The sequence below is a fragment of the Trachypithecus francoisi genome, unplaced genomic scaffold (assembly GCF_009764315.1).
Source record: "Trachypithecus francoisi isolate TF-2019V2 unplaced genomic scaffold, Tfra_2.0 Lachesis_group4, whole genome shotgun sequence".
NCBI lineage: Eukaryota > Metazoa > Chordata > Mammalia > Primates > Cercopithecidae > Trachypithecus > Trachypithecus francoisi.
In genome coordinates this window covers 70,508,954-70,530,107 of record NW_022681469.1, presented here as the reverse complement: position 1 = coordinate 70,530,107, position 21,154 = coordinate 70,508,954, and the positions used below count along the sequence as shown (strand labels likewise).

General features: G+C 36.1%; 1 protein-coding gene across 4 annotated transcripts in view; it reads right to left on the bottom strand.

Annotated features, from left to right (window-relative positions):
- CFAP69 (cilia and flagella associated protein 69) overlaps positions 1-21,154 on the bottom strand; it is a 69,554-nt gene that overhangs the window by 8,352 nt on the left and 40,048 nt on the right. For all 4 annotated transcript variants that reach the window (XM_033193233.1, XM_033193234.1, XM_033193235.1 and 1 more), the window contains 5 exons: positions 19,887-20,051; positions 16,401-16,519; positions 14,435-14,553; positions 5,217-5,298; positions 2,997-3,189 (listed from right to left, as the gene is read on the bottom strand). In XM_033193233.1, coding sequence (XP_033049124.1) covers positions 2,997-3,189; positions 5,217-5,298; positions 14,435-14,553; positions 16,401-16,519; positions 19,887-20,051 — 678 coding nt within the window. The remainder of the gene's footprint in view (positions 1-2,996; positions 3,190-5,216; positions 5,299-14,434; positions 14,554-16,400; positions 16,520-19,886; positions 20,052-21,154) is intronic.

The window sequence follows — 21,154 nt, the reverse complement described above, 5'->3', positions numbered from 1 at the left end:
TACTGCTTAAAGAAATCAGAGATGACACAAACAAATGGAAAAACATCCCATGCTCAAGGATAGGAAGAATCAATATCATTAAAATGGTTATACTGCCCAAAGCAATTTACAGATTCAATACTATTTCTATAAAACTATCAACAACAATCTTCACACAACTAGAGAAAACTATTTAAAAACTCCTATGGAACCAGAAAGAGCCCCAATAGCCAAGGAAATTCTAAACAAAAAGAGCAACACTAGAGGCATCACATTACCTAAGTTCAGACTAAACTACAAGACCACAGTAACCAAAACAGCATAGTACTGGTACGAAAACAGACACAGTTCAATGGAACAGAATAGAGACCCCAGAAATAAGGCTACACACCTACAACTATTTGATCTTCAACAAAGCTGACAGAAACAAGCAGTGGGGAAAGAACTCCCTATTTAATAAATGGTGATGGGATAACTGGCCAGGCATATGCAGAAAATTGAAACTGGACCTCTTCCTTATGCCATATACAAAAATCAACTCAAGTTGGATTAAAGACTTAAATGTAAAACCCAAAACTATAAGGACCCTGGAAGACAACCTAGGCAATACCAACCTGGACTGAGGAATGGGCAAAGATTTCATGACAAAGATGCCAAAAGGAATTGGAACACAAGCAAAAACTGACAAATGGGATCTAATTAAACTTAAGAACTTCTGCACAGTAAAAGAAACTATCAACGGGATGAAAAGCCATCCAACAGAATAGGAGAAAATTTTTGCAAACTATGCATATGACAAAGGTCTAATATCCAGCATCTATAAGAAACTTAAACAAATTTATAAGAAAAAACACAACCCCATTAAAAAGTGGGCAAAGGACATGAACAGACACTTTTCAAAAGAAGTCATACATGCAGCCAACAAGCATATGAAAAAAGCTCAATATCACTGATTATTAGAAAAATGCAAATTGAAATCACAATGAAATAGCATCTCACATCAGTCAGAATAGCTGTTATTAAAAAGTCAAAAAATAACATGCTGGCAAGGTTGTGGAGAACATGGGATGCTTATACACCAATGCTGGGAGTGTAAATTAATTCAGCCATTGTGGAAAGCAGTGGGGCAATTCCCCGAAGAGCTAAAAACAGAACTACTATTCGACCCAGCAATCCCATGACTGAGTATATGCTCAGAGGAATATAAATCATTCTGCCTTAAAGACACACACACATGAATGTTCACTGTAGCACTGTTCACAATAGCAAAGACATGGAATCAACCTAAATGTTCATGATGACAGACTGGATAAAGAAAATGTGGTCCATATACACCATGGAATGCTATGCAGCCATAAAAACAATGAGATCATGTATTCTGAGGGAACATGGATGGAGGTGGAGGCCATTATCCTTAGCAAACTAACACAGGAACAGAAAACTAAACACCGCATGTCCTCACTTATAAGTGGGATCTAAATGATGAGAATTCATAGACACATAGAGAACAACATACACTGAGGCCTATTAGAAGGTGGAGAGTGGGAGGAGGGAGAGGGTCAGAAAAAAATAACTATTGGGTACTAGGCTTAGTACCTGGGTGACAAAATAATCTGTACAACAAACCCCTGTGACATGAGTTTACCCATATAACAAACCTGCATGTGTGCCCCTGAACCTAAAATAAAATAAATAAAAATGTGAACCATTTAGATGAAACCGTAAGAATCTTAAAAGGCTTAGAAAATGTAGGCGGGGTACAGTGGCTCACATCTGTAATCCCAGCACTTTGGCAAGTGGTGGCAGGCAGATCCCCTGAGGTCAGGAGTTCGAGACCAGCCTAGCCAACATGGTGAAACCCTGTCTCTAATAAAAAAATACAAAAATTAGCTGGGTATGGTGGCACGTGCCTGTAGACCCAGCTACTTGGGAGGCTGAGGCAGAAGGATCCTTTGAACCAGGGAGGCGGAAGTGGCAGTGAGCCGAGATCGTGCCACTGCTCTCCAGCCTGGGCAACAGAGCGAGACTCTGTCTCCAAAAAAAAAAAAAAAGAAAGAAAGAAAAAAAAGAAAATGTAATATATTGAAAGGTGTGGTGGCTCATGCCTATAATCCCAACGCTTGTGGAGGCTGAGGTGAGTGGATTGCTTAAGCCCAGGAGCTTGAGATCAGCCTGGGCAACATGGTGAAACCTCATCTCTACAAAAAATACAAAAATTAGCTGGGTGTGGTAGCGCATGCCTATAGTTCCAGCTACTTGGGAGGCTAAGGCAGGAAAATTGCTTGAGCCTGGGAGGCAGAGGTTTCAGTGAGCCAAGATTGTACTATCACACTCCAGTGTGGGTGACCTGAGTGAAACCCTGTCTCACACACACACACAAAAAAAGTAATATAGCACTATGGAATATGTAAATGAACTAAAAATTATGATACTGTAAGTATCATTAATTTAGAATCTAGTAACTAAAATTTTTGAACATTTGGACTATTTTTATTTAGGAAAATCTTCTTTCATATAAAAAGTAAACTCTGTAAACATTAATCAGATCATGGATTAAATGGATTAAAAAAAGGAAAAATGGATTTAAAAAACCCACTTTTTATGGATTTTTTATGGATAATACTTAATAGATTTAAAAAAGGAAAAATGAACAGAAATGTATAAAATGCCAAAATATTATTTTGAAGCAATCTATTTACATCTCAATGAAATATTACCGAATCTATCTGTAAAAGCAGAAAACTCAAAGAAGCATCTTTAGGAACTACTTTAATTTTTTTTAGTTAAAGAATACAATTAAATACCATTTCTTAAAAATTTCTCTAATAATATGAACCTACTACTAACTTACTTAGTTTTCTTCCAATCACTTATTATAGCAAATTTTTCAAACCCTTGTTAAAAAAAAAAAAATTTAGACAAAGGAGTGAAAGGCCTGATGCTTTCCTAATACCATTTAAAGATCTTTTAAAATATATACATTAATTGCTTCTACTAACAATTATAAATATACTCACCAATGATCCTCCCATTTTTATCACGTTTTACTCCTAGTTCTTTTTCCTCCTTTCTCCACAATTTAATTAAAAGACTAGCAGCTGTTTGATCCTTCGTCCCTTGCCAAGCATTGACATGAGCTGCAGTTTTGGGATTATCACAAAATTCAACCATTATTCCAAGTATTAGATTACAAAATTTTTTTTGGTTCAACTTTAGCGAGGAAACAGAAAAGGAAAAAAGTTGCAATAAATATTAAGAATTATTGTCTTCAAAAAAAAGAGAGAGAAACACTTGTATTATCATTAAGTTTCTTCTAAACTCAGAGTCAGGAAAATCTGTTAAAATGGACACCCATTGTAATGACTATATTTTCAAACATTAGAAATTTAAAAGGATAAAAAGAAAAAGATTTAATGTAATGCTGAAGTCATTATAAACATATATCATGACCAAAATGTGACTGATGTGGTTGAGTTGGAAAAAGGAGATTTGCAAAAATAAGTGAAGATGTTGGTTTTAAGTGGTGAAGCTCAATAGTGTTATACAGAGTTCACTGTAATTACAGGATCTTTCCAATTTATATGCTTTATTAAGGCTTGCAAAGATTCATACTAACTGTAATCTCTTTGTTATTAAGAGAGTAACTGATGGTAACTGCAAATGACAATCACATATGAAAATAAAACAAGATGTAATTTGGTTTTGTGGCAATCATCCTCCATAAAAGAGTATTTAAGGATTCAAAAAAATTCTCCTATTATAAAGCATATTTCCTTTATTTTGCTACAAGTAGTTTTCAGCACACCAAAATTTAGGTATAGAAAATTCCATCCAAAGCAATGGCCTCCATAATCTAATTCTTCTGTGTGAAATACTTTTTGTTGATTAACTTTTATAGTATACTGCTATTTGAATATAGCAAAGGAAATATGTAAGCTTTTGTTTCAATTGCAAACATCATCATTTCCTTTTATAAAATGAAAGGATAATAATATTACCTGCAAAGGGTTATTATGAGTTATATGAGACTGCCTGGCACATAGTAAGCTCTCATTAATATTTAACCATGATTAGCAGTTATCATTGCATACTTTTTATTTCAGCAGAATTGTATTAAGCAAAACACTCAAGGAAATTAGTTTTTTTATTTCTCTACAAGGAGACAGGCAAATGTGAAAGATTGAAATTGATATAAAATTTCATTAAATAATATTTGTAATTTGCAATTAATTTGGTTGAATCAGCATTAAACATACTCTAATAATAATATTCATAATAACAGTAAACACAGGAATCATGTCTTAGGTACTATATTTAATCCATAATATATATGTATGCATGCACACTCAGATGCACATGCACACATACAATCACTCATTTAATCCTTCCAACAATACAACAAGATATATAATGTTGTTATCTCTGTTTTACAGGTAAAGAAATTGAAAAGAGAGAAATGAACTAACTTTCAGGGAGGTTAAGGGGCACAAATAATTTTAGCACCTTTGCTAAATCAAAGTAGGTTTGTTATTCTGTTAATAAAATCAAGAATGGTGGCAATCACAGAATCACAGGGATCTGGCTAGATCCCTGTGTGAGAATCTCAAAGTTTTATTGAAACAAAATTGTATGTTTCCTCCCATATCATCCTGACTAAGGACTCCGGTTAGAATTGAGGCTATTAAGGGGCTACATTCTTCACAGCTGCTAGATGGCACTATCTCTATTGGAAGGCCTAGCTTGCTCACACCTGCTCATTCTGCAAAACAATGATCTATGACTCACTAGACTTCTTCACATTACCTCCAAATAATACATAGTTCTTTAAAAATGCTTATCTTTGCTCCTTGTCTAACGTGGCCCTTATATTTTAATATCAGGGGAAGAAACTAGAAGTTATTAATAAATGACTATGGGTTTTGATATGGTCGAGCTCTTCACAAGCTGTTTCTTAGTAGGCTGATGGAGTACAAAGAAAAAACAAATTCTTTATTCCCGTGTATTTGAAAACATTGAAAAAATACTGGTAAAATGCTTTTCCAACCAGAGGAATTTTCAGAGCCTTTAATACACTGTGTATTATGAATCTCTAGGAGCAATTTTGTTTAGGACCATACCTTTGAACATGATTTGGGGCACATTTATTCATAGAATAATGCTCTGTGGCATTCAATTTGGAAGAGGTCTTTATTAGACATATTTGTCTTTTGTCTTACAATTGTTATAGCCATACTTACTGCCAACACATCCAAAAGGAGAAAAATGCCTTCCTTTTCAAGAAAATAATCCTCTGAAGGATAACATCCCAAAATACAGCACCTTAAATTAAAAGAAAGTAATTCATTTGACAAACATTTATCCTTAAACTCAATTTGTACAACTTTATTTTTATCAAAGCATTTTCAAAGAATATGTTTTCTTCATCTTCTTAAATCAAGTAGCTAATGGTTTTACCTAAAAAAATAGAACTTCGAAGAAACTTTACCAGCATTGTTTAGTTTCAACGTTTTTAAAAACCAATATCAATTCTTTTTCATAACTGCCTATTTCTTTCCTACAGATAAAACATTCTCCTTTGCTTTCGTGATATTACTCTTAGTGATCTTCTCTGGCTGGTCTCGTAACTTTTTTGCAAGATATATCCATTTATTGTTGCTGTAAACCAAAAATAAAATTCTAAGCCCCCCAATCAACTGAACAAACCCTTCTCTCAGCCAAGGCATTCCAAAGTAAACTTGAAAAACTAGTTCAGGCCATGATGGGAAGCAGGGGTTGGACATGCCTCATTATACCTTCCTCCCTTTGGAATTCAGGCACAACTGACCAGTGAGTATTAACATTAAAACAGAGATCTTAAGAATGAAAAAACAGACTTCACAGCAATGAGATACCGAATTCCAACTTGACTCTGCTATAGCATCACATGACAGTAGGCTCTCAAAGAAATCGAAGTATTTTGCTCCAAAATATATTCCTTTGACTTATTTTTAAATGGTCCATCAAAGCAGTCTCTTCTGGGGAAAATCTACATTGTGTAGAGAATCCCCTCCCCTGTCCAAGTATTTTCCTGATCCAGGAGTGATTTAACTAAGTCCGGCACCTTTTAAGGTCTGATAAGAGTACATTTACCAACTATTCTACATAACAAGAAACTTGGCCTCAACAATCCCTTATTTTAACCCAGATACTCCTTTCTATTGATCCCCAGTTTTTAAATAATAACTTACCCATTTCAACAGATAGCAATCAGGAAATTTTTGAATCCACCTCTGACCTGTAAAATCCCGCTTTGAGTTGCCTTTCCTTTCCGAACCAAGCCAATGCATACCTTATGTGTATTGATTGATGTCTTATATCTCCATAAAACGTATAAAACCAAGCTGTAGCCCAGTCACCTCAGGCACATTTTCTCAGGACCTCTTAAAACTGTGCCTCAGGCTGTGCGTGGTGATCATGCCTATAATACCAGCACTTTGGGAGGCTGAGGGGTGAGGATCACCTAAGGTCAGGAGTTCGAGATCAGCCTGAACAACATGGCAAAATGAGGTCTCTAATAATATACAAGAATCAGCCAGGCATGGTGGTGGGCACCTGTAATCCCAGTTACTCAGGAGCCTGAAGCAGGAGAATAGCTTGAACCCAGGAGGTGGAGGTTGCAGTGAGCTGAGATCATGCCACTGACTGGGTGACAGAATGAGACTCTGTCTAAAAAACAAACAAAAAAACAAACAAACAACTGTGCCTCAGGCCTTGGTCAATCATATTGGGCTCAGAATGAAACTCTGTAAAATATTTACAGGCCTTGTCAACATTGCTGTTTCAAGATGTTGGTGCACTTCAAACATTGGATAATGATTATATCTCATCTTTGCAGTTGAGATTATTTTGTCAGAGGTGTTTGAACGAGAGCAACTCCATCTTGAATAGGGACTGGGTGAAATAAGGCTGAGACCTACTGGGCTGCATTTCCAGAAGGTTAAGGCAGTCTAAATCAAAGGATGAGACAGGAGTGCAGCACAAGACACAGGTTATCAAGGTCTTGCAGATAAAACAGGTTGCAGTAAAGAAGCCAGCTAAAACCCACCAAAACCAAGATGCTGACAAAAGTGACCCCTGGTCATCCTCACTGCTACACTCCCACCAGCACAATGACAGTTTACAAAGGCCATGGCAACATGAGGATGTTACCCTATATGGACTATAAAGGGGAGGCATAAATAATCCACCCCATGTTTGGCATATCATCAAGAAATAACAATACGAATGGGCAACCAGCAGTCCTCAGGGCTGCTCTGATTATGGAGTAGCCATTCTTTCATTCCTTTACTTTCCTAATAAACTTGCTTTCACTTTACCTTGCGGACTTGCCCTGAATTCTTTCCTGCACCCGATCCGAGAACCTTCCCCTGGGGTCTGGATTGGGACCCCTTTCCTGTAACATCCTTCTGGCAACCATGGGAGGGATGATAGTGAGAAAACCCTGACCTAAAGGCTAATATTGGGTAAGTGTTGGGGTCTCGTGACATCTTTCTGGCAAGCCCCGAAGGGACAATACTGAAGAAAGCCCTCAGCCCCAATCCAAAGGAAAGAGATGGCAGCACTGGTTGGCTGACCTTGGGTAAGTGGTGGGGTACTCAGCTAAAGGATGGCATTGGGTTAGAGGTCAACTTAGGGGAGTTAGAGTCTCTCCTTAAGTTAAAGTGGGTAAAAGCCTCTCTTATTAAAAAGCAAGGAAACTTGACTGACCCTGGTTTGAAGGCCAATGTAGGAGGGTTAGAATCCCTTATAAGATTTAGGGGGTTAGAGGCCCCTCTCAGTAAAGTCCCTTTTGGCTAAGAATGGGTTTGGCACTATGGGATGTTAACTGTTATTCTCTTTGGAACAATCTGCCTTGCACTTTTTGCTTATGGTTACGGGTGAGAGGATTAGGCATGTACAGGATTGTGGGACATAGGGAGCTTTTTCCTCCCTAAAAGGGGAACCTTGAGAGCAAATGGGAATGCTGGAAGGGATCCCTTCTTGACTTAAAAGCAACTGGCTGCACTTTTGATTCGGTGTTGGCACCAATGGGCAGGTCTTTCTCTGGCCTCCCTGAGCACCTCACCTTCCTCACACTGCCACAAGCAATGCTCCCTTCCCTTCCCTTCTGTGCAAACCAGTTGAATGAATGGTAAAATCACTGTCTCCTCTGTAAAGTTTTGATTAATGGAAGAAATGATTTGCAAGCCTAATCTTAAGCTGTAGCCAATCTGGTGTACTTTGTTTTTCTGTATGGTTCTGTCATAAAGAGGGGTACCTTAGGAGAGATCATAGGGCACCTGTAAGCCTGCTTTCAAGATGGCCCAGCAAACTGGTCAGTTACAAACTTTGCTGCAGGTCCCCCAAAAATCTAAAACTGGACATGATTTCCCTCTTGCCTTGTATGTCCTTGGGAGCTTGACCTTGTTTAACCGTGTGGCCATGCTTTCTCTTTCCACAATGGTGGCCCAGGTTCAGGGTTCAATTCCTAGCTTAGGGAAGGAGTCCTTTATCATCTGTGTATTTCTGTATTTAAATGTATTATGTGTGTGATGTTTATATATGAAAGAGCTCTAATTAGTTTATTAATAATAAGAGCTTAAATCAAACTTTTTTTGACTAAAAAAATCAAAAGTAAAAAGTAGAATGCCTTTTAGTTCATGTGACTTTAGTAATCTTTGAGAAATCAAAACGGTTTTAATAAAGATTATTGGTAAAAGAAAAATTTCTTCAAAAACGTAAACATTTGGTGTAAATTATGCAGGTCAGGTATCAGGTTTTCCAAATGCTGTAAGGTCATAAGTGGCTTCTTTGACTTTTGAAAATTGTTCAATTTATTTAGGAGCATTAGATTGTAGATAGGGCCTGGGGACATGTGAAATTAGCCATGCCCCCTAGCTATGCAAAGAAGGTTATAAAGAAAACAGATTTTATATAAAAAACAATCTTGTATGGTAGATTCTTGTCCTAAGGTAAAACAACCGGTTGTTTAAAAAGAGGGATGTTTAGGACAAGTTGGAAAGTCTAAGCATGTCATAGTCTATGTAAGTTGTGAAAGGATTAGTGAAAGGGAATTTGTGCAAGAAATGTTGTACAATTTGAAGGTCATTAGGCCCCCTTAATGCTTCATAAAATGCCACTATGACTTTTACTGTAACTTGCCTGTTTTATGGCTAGGTAAGGCCTGGGCCACATGGAATACGATGCTGGCCTTATCTGTACTTCTGTCTGGATCCTAGGCTCCATATTTAGTATATAATTAGAATGCTGAACTTACCGAGCTTTTTGCCAAAAGCAAAAGTCACCAAGAGTTAACAGTGTAACATGTATTTGAGACTACTAAAGAAACAGTTTTATATGTAAGGTGTATAAAGAAAGTGAAATGTGTTTTTGTCAAAAGATTATAAGAAGTCATGGGAATGTGGATTTTTTTTTTTTTTTTGCTTATATTAAAGGGTTAAAGGATATTTTACAATTAGATAAGATAAAGCTGAAGGTTTAAGCAAGCTGGGGCAGGTTTGTGAAAAATTGTAAAAGAAATTCTGTGTGTGGCCATTGGCTAACATTAAAGGGGTATTATTCAAACATTAAAATTGGGTAGATATGTCTATAAGGTTTTATTAAGAATTGAGTTTAAAATAGTACACTAATGTAAAGGTAAAATTTGGCTTATTTGGTATAAACATCATATAGGAAGCATTGTCAAATGTGAAACAGTATTTAGCTTTCTTTGGGCTATATTTGCATAAATGTGTTACTGGCATGTGTTCCAAAATGATGGGAAACTCCTACAATTCTGATATGACTTAGTATAGGTCATTAATAGTTATAATTGCTACATAAAATCATTGTATACCACCGAGGTGACTAAACTGCTTTGTCAATTGTGTTTTTGACTATGTGATATTTTGTCATCCATAAACAATTGTTTTGTTTTGATCCTCTTCAAAAGATCATTTATAGTCAGCTATAGAATTATCATAGGCATTCTTAAATGCAGGTTTCTGATAACTTTGGAGATTGTGACTTCTGAATAGAGGAAAAAATCTTTCAGAACTCTCATAGAGAGCTGAAATGTTCATGAATATCAAACAGAAATTAATTGTGCAGACTAAACTAAACTAATCTTTTTAATTTGTTGCTTAAAACACTGCTGATCCTTTTTTCCCCCCAGAGTCAAGACAATTCATCTTTGGAGCTATTTACAGCTTTTAACAATTAGGTAAAGTATGCTCCTGTGAACAGAATTTGGAGCATATTTGTTTTTCTCTACTCAATTTCACCAGAATTTGACAACTATTCGTGAGTATTCTTAATTTATGGCAATATAGGTATTTGCAACAAGAAGTGCAATAAGAATCTATTTTCTTTTGCAACAGGACACAACTGGAGACACTGGTTATTTTACTAAGGCTTTGACCGGAATGGTGTGCTTTGAGGAATCAGACTTGATGTGTAAAGCCAATAAAAGTCCTTTGGGAAAACTGGATACTTTATCTACACAGTCTCTATATAGGGTTCCTGACCTGTGGTAAGTAAAGAATGTCACTTTCTGACAGGCACAGGAGCCCCAAGTTATCTTGGGACCTCATGAGAAGAGGGATTTACCTAACTCTTAGGTATGTGAGGGTACAAACCCATGGCTGGGCTTGGCTTTAAAAAAGTCTTATCTGAGATTCCTTATGGAACAGAGTTCCATCAAAGTCAATTCAAATAGTCCATATGGCAAATAATTATTCTTGCTGTACCTTATACAAATAATCAGGCCAAGTATAATAAAGCAAATTGGTCTTACTATCATTTGTCTTTAGGATAAATGGGAAACTGGAGAGAGAAATATGTTTCAAGAACTATGATACACCTGTTGTAAGGTTCTAGTCTCATCAGCTGTTTTCAAGTTTGTTTCCACAATTTAGACTAATGCTGCTCATTCCTGGGAACCCACCAGTGATCTCTGACTGCTGCTCAGAAGAAACAAGAGGGCTAGATAATGGGAAAACCCAAATCAATATTCTATTCATTTTTGTCAATATTAATCAACAATTAATATTCAATTATTAATCTTTCAGATATCATTTTTGTCAGAACTCAGGAGTTATGAATGACCCTTGACATACCGATGCTTTCTGACTGAGCTCCCTGTACCCTGAACACAAGAGACCATAATAGATAGGCAGGAATATTATCACCCCTCTTCAGCCTGAAGGTGTTACAGAAGACGGATCTTCATCCCTCTGCAACCCTTAGGATTAAGGCTTCTCTTATAAAAGGGATGGGGAAAATGTCAGATGCATTTGAACCAGAGCAACTCCATCTTGAATAGGGGCTGGCTAAAATGAAGCTGAGACCTACTGTGCTGCATTCCCAGATGGTTAAGGCATTCTAAGTCACAGGATGAGATAGGTCACAAAAAACACTGGTCATGAAGACCTTGGGGATAAAACAGGTTGCAGTGAATAAGCCAGGTAAAACTCACCAAAACCAAGATGGTGACACAAGTGACCTCTGCTTGTTCTCACTGCTACATTCCTACCAGTGCAATGGCAGTTTACAAATGCCACAGCAACATCAGGAAGTTACCTTATATGGTCTATAAAGGGGAGGCATGAATAATCCACCGTGTTTGGCATGTCATCAAGAAATAACCATACAAATGGGAAACCAGCAGCCCTCAGCGCTGCTCTGATGATGGAGTAACCATTCTTTTATTGCTTTACTTTCCTAATTAACTTGCTTTCCCTTTATCCTTTGGACTCACCCTGAATTCTTTCCTGTGTGTGATCCAAGAACCCTCTCTTTCGGTCTGGATCAGGACCCCTTTTCTGTAACGATTTGTAAAGTGCCTACTTTGGTTTGTGCAGCTCAGGGGTTAAAGTTTGTGGAATCAGGGGTTAAAGCTGCTGCTGGGGCTACTTACACTTTTTTTCCTGATAGGGAATGTGGACTGAACAAGCTATCACTGGTGGTAGCAACAGATACTATTCTCAGTTCCTCCCAGAAATTGCAAGCCTGCTGTGGTCACTTTCCTGTGTCCCCTTTCTAAACATAGCTTCCTCTTGAAAAAAAAGAAAAGACATTGCTTCTACTGCCTGTTTCATCATGGTGTGTAGACAGTAGGAGTGGGGTAGAGGCTGGTATATAAAATGCCATCAGCTTTGCTCCTCCCATTCAAGTGGTCCCAGGTTTTACCCCTGGGGTGGCCAGAGATTTGGGCAAACTTTATTCTGGATGTGTCTGTGAAACTGTTTCTGTATGTAATTAACATTTTAATCAGTAAACTGAAAAAGGTAGCCTGCCCTTACTAATGTGGGTGGGCCTTATGCAAGCAACTGAAGATATAAACAGAACGTAAAGGCTGAGTAAGAAGGAACTCCTCTGCCTGACTGCTGAGCTGGGACTCATACGGATATATTTGCTCTTCTTGTGCTTCAAGCATCCAGCTTTCAGATTGGCACTTAGACCACCGGGTTTTCTGGTCTTTGGGCCTTCAGTCTCAGACTGGAACTGCATCATCGGTACTCCTGGGTATTCCACTTGCCGACGGTAATTCTTGGGACTTTTCAGTCTTCATAATTGTGTGAGCCAATTCCTTATAATAAATCTCAGTCTCCCTCTATGTTTTTTCCTACTGGTTCTGTCTCTCTAGGGAACCTTGACTGTCCAAATGCAAGGAGTCAGCAAAAGCTAAGACAATTTTAATGGAGAAGGAAAAAGTAGAAAGACTTACTCTACCAGATGTCTAGACTTATTAAAAAGACCTAATTATTAAAATAGTACATTACAAAAGGATAGACAAAAGACTAGTAGAACAGTACAGAAAGCCTAGAAATAGATCCAGATATATATGGACATTTGATTTATACAAAGAAGGTACTGCAAAGCAGTGGGTAAAGGATGGTTTATCCAAAAACAGCATTGAATTACATCCACACAAAAAAAGGAAAACTTGTACCTCACCTTACACCATACATATCAATCAATTCTGGGTAGATTGTAGGTCTAAATGTAAACGGCAAAAACAATAAAGCTTCTAGAAGAAATATAGGCAGTGATCTTCATGACTATGGGGTAAGGAAAGACCGTTTAAACAGGGCACTATAAGTACCGACGATAAAAAAAGACTGGCAAATTAGACCACACTGAAATTAAGACTATTGGTTCAACAAAAAGAGAGTGAAGAGAGTGAAAAATGTAAGCCTGAGAGTGGCAGAATATATTTGACAAACATACAACAGAAAAAGGCTCATGTCCGGGACATATAAAGAACTCTATAAAAAACAATAGGTAATTCAGTAGAAAAGTGAGCAAGAGACTTGAGTAAGGATTTCACAAAAAAGAGGCTATTCAAATGGCAAATGAACTCACTAGCAATCAGAAATATAAAAATTAAAACTACAAAGAGACACTGGCACAAGTCCACAAGAATGGCTGCAATGAAAGATATAATGTAATGTGTTGGTAAGGGTGTGGAGCAAGGAGAAACCTCCACGCTACTGGGAAAGGTGTAACTGATGTAAGTATTTTGGAAAATTTTTTGGTATTATCTCCTAAAGTTGAACAGACATAAAAATGCCCAGATCTAGCCATTTTTACATCTAGGTGTATACTGGACAGAAATATCTATGCATGTTTAATAAAATATATGCACAGAAATAATTTTTTCATAAGCCTAGACTAATTTGTGTTTGAATCTTAGTTTTTAGCAAAATATTTAACAATGTTTAACAAGTAAAAACAATGCAATGTTTTTAAAAACAGAAGAAGCTTACAGAATAAAAAATATAAAGAAAATATTTTTTGTATGGCTATACAATGTATTTGTATTTTAAGCTAAATGCTATTACGAAAGAGCCAAAAACTTAAAGAAAATTAAAACATCTATAAAGTAAAAAAAAATTACAGTAAGCTAAGGTTAATTTATTGAGGAAAAAAAGAAAAAATATTTAAAAAATAAGTTTAGTGTAATCTAAGTGTAGAGTGTTGATAAAGCCTATAGTAATGTATAATATGGTCCTAGGCCTTCACACTCATTCACAATTCACTCACTGACTCACTCATAGCAACTAGTACTGCAAGCTCCATTTATTAGTGCCCTAAACAAGTATATTAATTTTTAAAAATCTTTTATTCTATAGTCTTACTGTACCTTTTTACATGTTTAGGCATGTTTAGATACACAAATACTTACCATTGTGTTACAGTTGCCTACAATCTTCAGTACAGTAACATGACAGTTTGTAGCCTTTAGGTTATACCATCTAGCCTAAGTGTGTAGTAGGCTATACCATCTAGCCTAAGTGTGTAGTAGGCTATACCATCTATGTTTTTGCATAAGATGAAATTGCCTAAGGAAACATTTCTCAGAATGTATCCTCACTGTTGTAAAGTGATGCATGACTGCTGTGAGTCTACTTAATTTGAGTACAGTAATACTCACCAAATGCTGTCCAATGTACTAAAAAGAAGTACATTATAGCCTAAACCACTCTGTAACTTCCTGGGGTCTGTTTTCATCACATGAAGAACTATATCTACTCCTTCGGTTCCGAAAATTTCCTGTTTAAGATATTTGTTTTAAATTATTTCTCAAATAAATAATTCTTCCCTTTCCTACTTTATCTGTCCCCTAAAATTGCTTTTTTTACCAGAGAAATATAGCAACATTGTTAGAAAAATACTATTTTTACTACAATTTTAAAAACTGTACTTACTTATTTTCAGGAATTTAAAATAAATTATTATAAAACTAATCATTTTAAGAGGGGGCATCAATCAACATGCCAGCTTAATAATATCCCTTGATATTTTTTGTTTTATTCCCTTTCTCCTAAAAAAAGTCATAAAACTTGCACCTTGATTTCTTTCTTCAACATTATAACGACTGCAGTCTAGCATTATGTCAGATTAATTCTTAGATAGTAAGAATTATCATGCAAGATTTTCTAATGACCCGAAGAGAGAAATAGGATATAAATGTAGTTAAAACCTTTAATAATTTATGCGAAGTTTTAACCACTTAATATTTTTCTCTTACTAATTACCTTTCTCATTGCCTTGATGTTCAGTTCTGGTTCCCAGTAAGGAAGATTATGATTATTTTTCCAGAGGAGCCCAGGCACAGGATGGTAGAATACGATGAGAAGTTGCATCAAAGCTTGGAGCTAAACAGGCATTCACTTAAAATCTATCTACTGAAACCACCATTTTTTTGTTTTTATATTTACAATTCCATCCCTTGCTATTTAATATTTAAATTATCAATCTCTGAGCCTCAGAGTTCACTATGGAGCTACAAAAGATAAAAGGGGATTAAGATCTTGTTCTAACTTTTGGCTTTAGGCTTGAACCCAATTCAAACCCCAAACAACATTTAAAATGGTATAGCCCACTTTGGAAAACTCTTTGGCAGCTTCTTATAAAGATACACCTACTTTATGATACATCAATTCCAATTATAGATACTTACCCAAGATAAATGAAAGCATTATACCCAGTAGTACAAGACTAGCACAAGAATTTTCACTCAGGCTTTATTCATTATAGCTGTAAATAAAAACAACCCAAGTGCCTACCTATCAATAGGGAAACAGATAAACAAATTTTGGTATATTCACACAATGGAATACAATTTAGCAATAAAAAGAAATGAATTATTGATACATGCAACGACATGAATTTCTTTTTGTCCCTCTCTTTCTCTCTTTCTTTCTTTTTTTTTTTTTTGCTTTGGAGTCTTACTCTGTTACCCAGGCTGGAGTGCAGTGGTGAGAGCTGGGCTCACTGTAACCTCCTAGGTTCAAGCAATTCTCATGCCTCAGCCTCCTGAGTAACTGGGATTACAGGCATGCACCACAATGCCTGGCTAATTTTTGTATTTTTAGTAGATATGAGGTTTCGCCATGTTGGTCAGGCTGGTCTTGAATTCCTGACCTCAGGCAATCCACCTGCCTCAGCCTCCCAAAGTGCTGAGATTACAGGCCTGAGCCACCATGCCTGGTCAACATGGATATATTTCTAAAATATGATGCTGGATGACAGAATCCAGAATAAAAGAGTAAATATTGTGCAATTCCATTCATATAAACTTAAAGAATAGGCAAAACCAACCTTTAGGAATAGAAAACAGAATAGTAGTTTGTCTGGAAGTGAGTGGGGGCATGGCTTCTAATGGGATGAAGAAATTTTATAGACATAGAAATATTCTCTGTTTTAATTGGGGGTATTAGTTAAATGGGTGTATACTGTTGTATATTTTTTACCTTTTACTTTATATAATTATGCTCTAATTATTAACAAAAATATTAAACTTTCACAAAATTAATACAATTATAGAAACTTCCAAAAATAGTTTATAGTGTTAGGTGACTGGGAGACCTGAACAAAACTTTCACAGGCATACATACCTTCCTCTGAATGTGATTCTCACAAAGACCAGATAGGATAAGTAAAATATCAGACTGGATTTCCAAAACAATGGCTTCTTCCTTTTCATTAGGCTTGCTTATTATATTTTTAAAGATTCCTGGTATGAAAATGTTCAAAGAATGTATAGTTATTGGACACTACTTTTATTTTGATCAATTACTTTTAGGAAATCTCTTCTAAAAAGTTTCTTTGGCTAGAGAAACTTTTATTTTATTTACTTATTTATTTTTATTTGTTATAAAGAGACCGGGTCTCATTATGTTGCCCAGGCTAGTCTTGAATTCCTCGACTCAAGTAATCCTCCTGTCTCGGCATCGCAAAGTGTTGGGATTACTGGTGTGCACCACCACGCCCAGCCTATAAAAATTATTTTAGAAGAGGATATTTTCATTGCATAGTAACCTAGAGGCTGTGAAAAGAAGATGATAAATGAATTCCTGGAGCTGTCAATACAATCAGTAGCCCTACCTACATATACAGAATTTCTCAGTATAATCCATAGCCTCATATATATAGAAATTCTAGTACAGAATTAATAGTATGTCATTAAAGGATGCCCCAATAACCGGACACTTTGCTCAGCAAACTGTGTTTAAAAATATGCAGCGTTTCATGAGGTAGGAAATGAGTGCCTTTGCAAATGTATGACCAAATTTCCTGACTGTGGTTTGCCTAATCTCTTCTTCTCCTCATGGTTAACAGGGTCAATTCTAGGCAAAGGTGGCAGATCTCTTTAGGTGCATTTTCTACTCCTGTTATTGCTTTCTGCATCTTTCCTTGATGTCTAACTGAAGGTGTTTTAAACAACTGTAGGTAACAGTATTCCATGTCCTTTAAAATCCCTCTTTTGCTTGTAATTGAAATTGAAAAGGACTGAAGATGGCCACTAACACTGATGAAATGATATTCATGATACACTTTTGCCCCAAAAAGGATTTTTTAAGCTTCAAATAAAGAAAAAAAGTCACTTTTTCTCTGTTAAAGGGGTAACTGGCATTAGCAGGAAAGTATGGAGCTATGTTCCAAAGCAGAAGGGCCACGGAAATCACAGCCTATCTCCATAACTGGCCTCAGCGACTATTTGAGGTCCCATTAGATGAATTACAGGTGGGGGATCAGACCCTAAGAGAGGCTAGTTGAGCCTGCTGGAGACCCAGTGCTGGGGTATGCCATGGATAGAGGGGCCTATATCGCTTTATCAGGAACATCTTCTGGGAATCCAATTTGACTGGCCATATGTCTGCTTCTTCTTTCTAGATCATCTCATTCTTCTTCTGACCTGGGTGCAGGGAGAAACTTTCCCTGCTGCCCGTAACACATAGTATAATGCTCATATTTATGTACCTTTCAACTCCTTGCCTTTATTCTCTCCTTGTTATAGGTCATTCTATTTCTCCCAGATTCTTCTTCCTAAAACACAACATTGTACATATATCCTCACTAATCAAAACCCTTTGAGGCTCTCCATGACTTAAGAGGATGAAGTTCGAACTACTGTCAATCACTCAAAACTCATTCCGTCTTGGCCTCTGACTATACAGTTAATCTGTCTTGTGTTATCTTCATAACACTTTGGCTCCTGTTAAACTAGCTCTGAACACATCACCATGCATATTTCAGGACCATGTCTCTCTGTTCATGGTATTTCCTTGCTTGAGGGCCATCTCTTCTTTTCCACTCTAAACTACCCTGATCTCACAGAATCCTAAGACTTCCTAGCCTTGAAAACTACCCAAGATTCTTAGTTTCTGTAACATTTACTCTGTACTACTCACTAAGTGTCTAATTGATGACGTGTAGGACAACACATGCTATCTTTCTATGATATATACATAGTTTCTATTTTCTCATTAAGGAAAAGGTCCTCAGTGTCCTGCTTTATACATGTTTGTAACCCCAGTGTCTACACAGGAAATAAAACATTTATATTTTATTTCAATAGTTTTTGGGGGAACAGGTGGTTTTTGGTTACATGGATAAGTTCTTTATTGGTGGTTTCTGAGACATTGGTGCACCCATCACTGCAGTGTACATTGTACCCAGGAAGGATATAAACATTTACATTTAAAATCTAGTTACTACTTATTGAGCACGTTACTACTACAAAGCTATGTGAGACTCAATAAGACAAGGTCCCTGCCTCTAAGAACTTAACATAAAGATCAGCTTCTTTCCAGTTAAAGGGAAAAGGTTTTAAGAAGAAAAAAACCATTGCTATTTGTTTTCCCTTTTCCCTACCCTATTCCCTAGTGCAGGTAGGATTAAGAGTTCTTCTTAGACATATGAAAGATTACATGTCCTGGATTTCCTCTGGTTAGACTGAGTTTTGTACAACAGAATGTGCACAGGAATGATAAAATGTACTTTCAGGTTTGTTCATCCCAAACTGGGCAAAAAGGTAAATGTTTTCACCTAGCTCCTTTTTAATATACTTTGATTTCCTGTTATTTCCTATATTATTATTATTGGAGAGCACCACTCCACTAATGATGGAAGAGTAATCATCTTAATTTAACAAGTAGAAGAGTTTTTGAATAGACATTTATAATTAATGGACATCTAGCAGATTATATAATTGACTAGTGAAGCAAAGCCTGAATATGAATGAAATAGCTCTTTTCAAAATCAAGGAAAGGTATGATCTACAGAATTATTTATTTTTTAAATAACAAAAGACAAAGCAGCTTTTGTTTAGGGGTTCTGAATTTTACACTGAGTTTATGTGTACTTATTTTAGGGGAAACTCATTAAGTGTCTACTTGATGACATATAGGGTAACACATGCTATGTTTCTATGATATACATAGTTTCTATTTTCTCATCTAGCATAGCCAAGTGTTAAGTTGAAAGTCAAGGATATTCTGATATTTCATATCAGAAAAGAAACTCCTCTGTACATATCTGTAAATACCAACGTACCAATGTTCTGTTATGACACATGCATTGGAACATGCCATGTTATCCAGTTTTAAAATAGTTCCAAAAGGCTTGGTCAAAAGTGGTGACCTTTATTACAAAAAGAATAAAACATAACAATAGCCCATTTTCAAAAAAGATAAAGATAATCCTAAATGACATGATATCTGAGTTGAAGAAATAACATGCATTGGAACATGCCATGTTATCCAGTTTTAAAATAGTTCCAAAAGGCTTGGTCAAAAGTGGTGACCTTTATTACAAAAAGAATAAAACATAACAATAGCCCATTTTCAAAAAAGATAAAGATAATCCTAAATGAAATGATATCTGAGTTGAAGAAATAAATGTTTAAAGGGTTAATGAGTATGATATTTCAATAAGAAGACACACTGATTTATAGCAACAATATGAAACAAAAATCAAGAAAATATTCAGGAGTTTCTCAGTCATAAAGACAAAATAAATTTTGGAAAAACATTTCAAACAAAACTACTACTATAAAAAATATTTCTCTTTCATCAGTAAACCATCACATTATATTTTACCTATCATTTGCTGAATTGTTCCCTTTTCACAAAGATCTGTGTTTACAGTCTCATCTTCGAGGTAGACCATGGCTCTCAGGAGTCTTAAACTGTAACGCATCTGGGCAAACTTGTTGCCTCGGCCACCTGTACCATGAAAACTGTTACCATGACTGAAAAACAGATCTGTGGAGAAAAATTGATAATTTAAAACAAAAACATTTCAAATAAAACAAATATATCAGATATCTTATACATCTATCAAAACTTTAAACAAATGTTAAAATTTTGTCGTATTTGCTTTAGTTTTTTTTAGAGAAATAAAATATTATCCCTTTTCCCGCTTGTTCTCAGAAGTAGGTGTTTTAGAATTTTACTCAAATGTATCATATTATATGTATCTTTTGCAATTTGCTTTTGTTACTCAACACGTTTATTTTAAAAATTATTCACGTTGTCACAAGTAGATCTAGATTATTCATTTTAATTGGTTTCAGCATTCATCTTAATAAATGAATTATAGTTTATCCATTTGCTAGTATAAATTGTTACAATAAACATTCTGGTTCATGTCCTCTTATATTCATTGAGAAGAATTTTTCCAGGTGACCAGAATAATATAGGATACATCCACACTGAATTTTACTAAAGATACAATGTATAAGATGAGTTAATTTTTCCTTTTTAAGAGATAGGGTCTTGCTCTGTTGCCCAGGCTAGAGGGCAACAGTATAATAACAGCTCATTGCAGCCTCAATCTCCTGGGTTCAAGTGATACTCCCACCTCAGCCTTCCAAGAAGCTAGGACTAAGGTGTGTGCCACTATGACCAGCTGATTTTTTTTTTTTTTTTTTTTTTTAAGAGATGGGGTCTCACCATGTTGCCCAGGCTGGTCTTGAACTTCTGGCCTCAAGTGATCCTCCTGCCTTGACCTCTCAAAGTGTCAGGATTACAGGTGTGAGCTACTGCACCTGGCCTTGATTTTCCCCCATGAAATCTGTTAAATGTGAAATGGTAGTTCATTGTTGTTAATTTGCACTTACCTGATTGCCTTGGGATTGAGAGTTTTAAAATGGTTTTTGAAAATGTGGGGGTTTCTCTGTGACATGGCAGTTCCTAGTCTTTGTATACTTCTCTACCGAGTTGTTTTCTTGTTGATATATAGGAGTTCTTTATGAACCTGGATTCTAATCTACTATCAGTCACAGGGGTAGTAAATGTCATCTCTCAATTTGTAAATTAGTATTTCACTTAGATTTTGTCAAACAGACATTTGTACGTTTTACAGT